The sequence below is a fragment of the Pygoscelis adeliae genome, unplaced genomic scaffold (genome assembly GCF_000699105.1).
Source record: "Pygoscelis adeliae isolate BGI_AS28 unplaced genomic scaffold, ASM69910v1 Scaffold403, whole genome shotgun sequence".
Lineage (NCBI taxonomy): Eukaryota > Metazoa > Chordata > Aves > Sphenisciformes > Spheniscidae > Pygoscelis > Pygoscelis adeliae.
This window is the reverse complement of record NW_008824466.1, coordinates 1218271-1223924: the sequence shown is the minus strand read 5'-3', so window position 1 is coordinate 1223924 and position 5654 is coordinate 1218271. Positions and strand designations below refer to the sequence as shown.

The following is a 5654-nucleotide window of genomic DNA, read 5'->3' as shown; positions in this document are numbered from 1 at the left end:
CCCTGCGAAGCCGCTCTGCAGCCCTTGCGTTGCCCCGTCTCGGGTCCCCTGGCCTCGCTGGCAGTCCCCTGCGTGCAGCAAAGGCAGCATTACGGGGCCAGGCATCCATGAGCCGCACTGGCACACATTTCTTTCCAGCATATAATCGTCTTTGAAACCTTTATTCCTCCTTTCCATACCAGAGCTTGAGCTATTTATCCCAACCCTAATTAGAAAGGAAGTGTCAGATTGCTTTAATTAAACATCTGTAGAGCCCGTTCAAAAGGAAAGCCCCGGGCAAGGTGCATAATCCCTGTTCTGTGCAGCGGCCCCATGCTCAGCATGCCGCTGGCGGCTGCCGGGGGGCGAGGGCTGCCTGGGCAGGCCTGCTGGCACGCAGGGCGGGCGGGCGGCGGGGGTTCTCCGCTAAGCGCTGTGTTGTTCTGCCACCCAGGAGGGGGTCCCGGAGATGGCTTTTGGGTACCAGGACGGCATCCTGTGCTGAGAGCCGGAGGTACTGGGGGAGCCAGCCAGTGCATCTCCGGCTGCTTTGCTTGGCTGTAATCAAGTCCCTGTCTCCGCTTCTGTGAGAAGCCACCGGGAGCATTTCTTTCTCTTTTCCTCGTTTGGTGATAGTTCTTCTGGTTGGTGCTAATGCTTTTGGACTGAGGACACTGTCCCAAATCGACCGTCCCCTCCTGCTTCCTTCTGCCATGCCCACCTGATGGTTTGGACCCTTCTCCTCCTGGCGCACGCTGTCTTGGTTGTTGCATGAACTGCTGGTGGTTTCCACTCCTGGAGCCTGTCCTCAGCATCGACTTTCACAATAAGGCTCTTTTTTCCCCAGAGTTTGAAGAAGAAAGCTGTTTACTTGTCCCCATTCAGAGCTGAGTGAGCTGTGGAGGGGTCAGCGTGAGGCCCTGTACCAGGAGGTGGAACGGGATGGGACGGGACATGCTCTGCAGATGTCCCCATGGGACACTGCGTTCACTGCAGCACCTCAGCCAGAACAGAGCGATGTCATCCCACCCCTAAGACCTTGGAGATCTTGGGAGATCCAGGGAATTGCTGTGGTTGTCTTCTTCACGGGTCCCCACTTCCTTTGCGTTGAACCCTGCAGAGGAAGGTGTTGCGGAGGCTCACAAAATCAAATTAGGCAGGTGATAGGTTCAAAAATGAACTTTATTTTAACCAAAATTGTTTAAGAGAAAACTCACGGGAAATGAGGCGCCAACACTCCCCCAACATCAGCAAAGCACAGGCTGAGGATGGCGTCCGAGGGATTAACGCTGCACAGCCGGCTTTACGAGTGCGGATCCAAACTGTGCACAGTCACTCACCTGGAAGATGAGGGCTCTCCACCGCGAGGAGTTTCCTTGGGCGGCGTCCCGAGCCCAGGGGAGAGTCCCCGACTGCACACCCGCTGCTCCGAGGAGGAGGACCGGCTCCCCTTGCCCTCCGGCGGGGCTCCATTTCTACCCTAGTCCAAGCTCGTCTGGGGTCAATTCGAATTGCCTGAGGGCCTTAACTTTCTGACTCCTCGCCCGAGGTGTACACGGGACCATCATGACTGGCCAAAAATGTGTACGTGATGGTCAGCACTCGCCACCGTAAAGGCGTGAAAGTAAGGGCGCAAAAATAAGGGCGCAGCTGTCTTAATGCCCCCAGTCTTTGTCAGGGCGGGTGCACCTGCCACAGAAGGGAAGACCGTGTAGACACGGTGCTCCACCTTCCCTCAGCCTTTACACCAAGACTTCTGATTGCTCCAAATCCCAGGTTCAGGAAGGGCACTCTTGTTGCCTCTAAAGACCTTTGAAAAAGAGGGATTCCTCCTGGCTTCCCCATCTGTCAGACAAAGTGTTTAAAAGCCACTGCTGGTGTGGGATGGTCCAGCTCACCAGCGCCCCGTGAGTTATTTCACAAAAGGACCAGCTACCCCATGTCTTGCTGACGGAAACGTTTGGGCTGCATCCGCCTTCCTGGCTGGTCGTGTCGGGCACTGGCTGGGCTTGAGGCTGAGTCGGTGGGCAGCTGGTGGGGTTATGTCTTCCTTTCCTTTCCCTTGCACACCTTGGTTATTCATTCCCTTGGAACAGCACATCTTCCCCTGGTTCTGATGAATAGGTCTCTCCAACCACTTCGTGTTTCCCAGCTGGGGGCTGGCTGTGCTCAGGAAACCAAACGTAGAGGAAACCACTGAAGCTTCAAGACCATGTGGTGTGATGTGAAGGTGGTGCAGAACCTCCCAGGAGTCCTGAAGCCTCAGCCCACACTGTGTGCTGAGCACCAGAGGCATCAAGCAATGGTGAAGTAGCCAAGGCCAAGGCCCTGTGTGATGGAAACAACCACCTGTAGGGTCTCCCCAGGCTGTGGTTCATGGTGGGATGGGGTTCTCATTGGCAGTTTGTGTTCCTGAGCTTGGGGCAACAGAAGAGGGAATCTGCACTGCAGTGCCATCAGGTATTGCTGGAAGCATCTTGGAAGGAGACTGGCGGTCTTCTGTAAAGAAAACTCATGAGTCGCTGCACTTATGATTGGAGTTACATCCCTAGGGAATGGGGGTCCTGTCCTGGGAGAGTAAGAGGACCTTGTTTACATCAGGGGGGACATCAAGCATCACAGCAGAGAATATGCAGGCTCAGAAAGTGAAGAGCTCTTCTAAATGACAGCAGCAGCCCTTGAACATGACAGCCCAGCAGGCAGTTGAGCTGAACACATACGTGCTTTGTAATCTTCTCGGATGGTTAATTATCCTCACCGCCTACCACGGACGCCTGTTTTCCAGTGTGAACATATTGCTCATCAACGTCTGTCTGTTACTCCTTGTTCTCACCTTGTCTGCTGGATGGAAGAGCCACAGGCTATCAGCAATCCCCTCTGCTGTAGGTACACGTCTCTGCAGTGAGCTAAGGATGCTTGAGATGGGATTTCCAATGGCAGCCAAGTCCTGTTCTAGAGCTCCTGGCAATGCAGCAGCTCCCCCTTCCCGCAACCATTCTCATGGAGCAGCACCCTGTGCTGGAGCCTGGCCGGTGTCAGTCCGTCTCTGGGTCTGGCTGGTGTGGACTAACTAATCTGTGGACAAGCTCCAGTGGCTCCAGAGAAGATTCTGGGCTCCTGGTCTGCTCTGCACATCTGCGCTCACCCATGGGATGGGGAAGCCAGACCACCGCTCTGTTTCCGACTTGCTCTCCCTTATTTGTAGGAGCTTGTTTAGGAATCAGAGCCTTTTGAAATAGTCTTCTGTGATGGAGCTACCCCGTGGCTTTGCGGGACAGCTATGAGAGATGACTTCAACTCCCATGGCTCCACAGAGATGAAGTGTCCTCTGAAACATGGCTTCTGCTCTCCTCCTCCCAGGAATCAGGCACGTCTTCCCCCCTCCCCGGGCTGCTCTTTGCTCTGTCGATCACGGAGCTCTTTGGCAGCAGACTGAAGAGCAGATCTTGATTTGTTGGGTGCTTCTACTTTTCAACTTACTCAACAATATCACCAGTGTTTAGTATCTTACCCATGCACCTTCTCTGATCTTTACATTGTTTGTCTATTCAGTTATCTATTTATGAGTCATCTCCTGGGTTCAGTCTTTGAAGATTTACACTCAGGTTGACCTCTGCAAACCTCAAAGCAGAAGAGAGCCATTCTTGTTTGCCTTGTGACCTTTAGCCAAAGCTCCCCCAGCGTTTTCACATCCTCTTCCCTTCTGCTTCATTCGTTTCCCATTCAGCCTTTGAGGTTGTGTTGTGCCACCAGCATTGGTGTCCTGGTGGGTGACGGTCAGCCGGGCTGGGACGTGCTGCTGGACATCCCATATACACAGGGGTTTCGTCACTGGGGCTGGTGGGACCCTGGTGTCGGAGACCCCAGCTGTCCTGGTGCTTTGGGAGGAGCATGCCTGTGGAGCAGCTCGGAGGTGGGCACTCTGCCCACTTGAAGGTGGGGATCAGGAAGGGGATGTGGAGTAGCACAACCAAGTGTCCCACAGGGAAATCCTGACCACCCGCTTCTCCACTCCCTCGGTACGGGGCAGCAGCACAGGAATCGCCTGCCCAGATGGCAGCAACCACTGGGCATCCTTGCTGATGTCCAGGTTTTTATCCACCATCAAATCCACCTTTGCTGCTGTTTTCCCACAGATGCCAGGGTGCCCAGGGCTGTCTCCATCCCCTGGGCATGCTAGTGATGCTCACCACGCCAGCATGTGAGCATCGGTGAGACCACTGCTAGCACAGTCCCCGTGGTGCTCACGCCTTGGGATGGGTCCTGACCCTGCAGTGGGAGTTTCTCTTTGCTTCCCGCTTCTCTCCAGCATGTTGCTTTTTGGGTGATGGAGCCGTGGCCACCCGGGGCTGCCCTAACCGCTCTGCTCTGCCCGGCACTAGGAGCGACGAGGTGGTGGCTGTGGCCAGCATGAACTACGACCCTATTGTGTCCAAGGTGGCTGAGGTCCTGGCTGCCGGCAGGACCATCCGAAAGCGTGATGTGGAGTAAGTAGACGCGCTGTGGGATCCGGCAGTGCCAGGGCAGGGGCCGAGCACAGCCGTGGGGTGCAGGGCAGGGCTGAGCGCCCCGAGGCAGGACCCCGACGGGCACTGGGCAGCTCTTGCCCACTCCATACCCTTCTTGCCCCATACCCTCCATCCCCCCAGTGCTGCCATCCACAGCCACCTCAAGGTCTGGCATCCCACACACAGGGGGTTTGTCTTAAACACCAGTATCCAAATCCTTGCACAGACTCGATGGGACAGTGGTGCTCACTGCCGCTGGGTGCTGGCACATCACTGAGGTAGCACTGTCTGATGCTGGGGTGCCCCTGGGCACCCAGTCAGTCGAGGGGACCTGCAGAGAGGGGCTGGCTGTGCTGCCCGTGCACAACCCTCTGCAAGAGCAAAGCCCGGAGAGCTCGCGGTGCCGGGACACTGGCCCTTGGTGTCTCAGCCTCCAGTTCATTGGGGTATCGCTCATAGGCAAAGTGCATTTTTTTCCCCGTCACTTTGTTTTTAAGACTTTGCACAGGAAAGGGTGTACCCCTGCACGCAGAGGGTGGGTGCAGAACATGCTGTGCTGGAAGGCAAACGCCAGGGAGGTGATAACAGCCGGGAAGGAGCCTTTAGAGTGGGAATCAGAGCTGAGTGGGGAATGTGGGTCCCTGTCCCTGGGATGTTTCCACATCTGGAATAAAAGCAAACTTTTTCAAAAGCTCGGGGAGAGAAGCACTCCTGGCCCCCGGGCAGCCCCGAGCCAGCTCAGACAGCCCGGGCACCCCTGGGACGAGGAGCGTGTCGAGGGTCCACCCAGCCACCAGTGACCGGGGTAGGGTTGTGCCCATCATCTCCAGTACATCGGGAAATGGTTGCTGGCCACCCGCTTTGCGGCTGGGAGGGAGGTGGCATCTCACGGGCAGCCCGGTGGCGGGGGGAGCTGTTGGCCCCCATGGTGGGGCACAGCAAGCCTGGAGGAAGCCGGACCGCCTAAACCTGAATGTCTTTTCTCTCTCTGTCTCCTGCTGCTTTCGCACCTTTTAGGCTGTTTGTCCGTCATGGCAAGTACGTTCGGTTTGGGGTCCTGGGTGCGCTGGGCGTGAAAGGCTGGCAAGAGGCACAGCCAGCCCCCTGCTTGGGCCATGTCCCCAATTCCTGTGTGGGGACACTGGTTAAGGCTGCGTGCTTGTTTTG

The 5654-nt window shown here is 56.3% G+C and overlaps 1 protein-coding gene across 1 annotated transcript in view; it reads left to right on the top strand.

The window, feature by feature from the left end:
- Nucleotides 1-5654, top strand: part of AIFM3 (apoptosis-inducing factor, mitochondrion-associated, 3) — a 31635-nt gene that overhangs the window by 25416 nt on the left and 565 nt on the right. Inside the window, exons 18-19 of the mRNA XM_009321084.1 lie at nt 4362-4466; nt 5505-5525. Of these exons, the coding sequence (XP_009319359.1) occupies nt 4362-4466; nt 5505-5525 (126 nt within the window). The remainder of the gene's footprint in view (nt 1-4361; nt 4467-5504; nt 5526-5654) is intronic.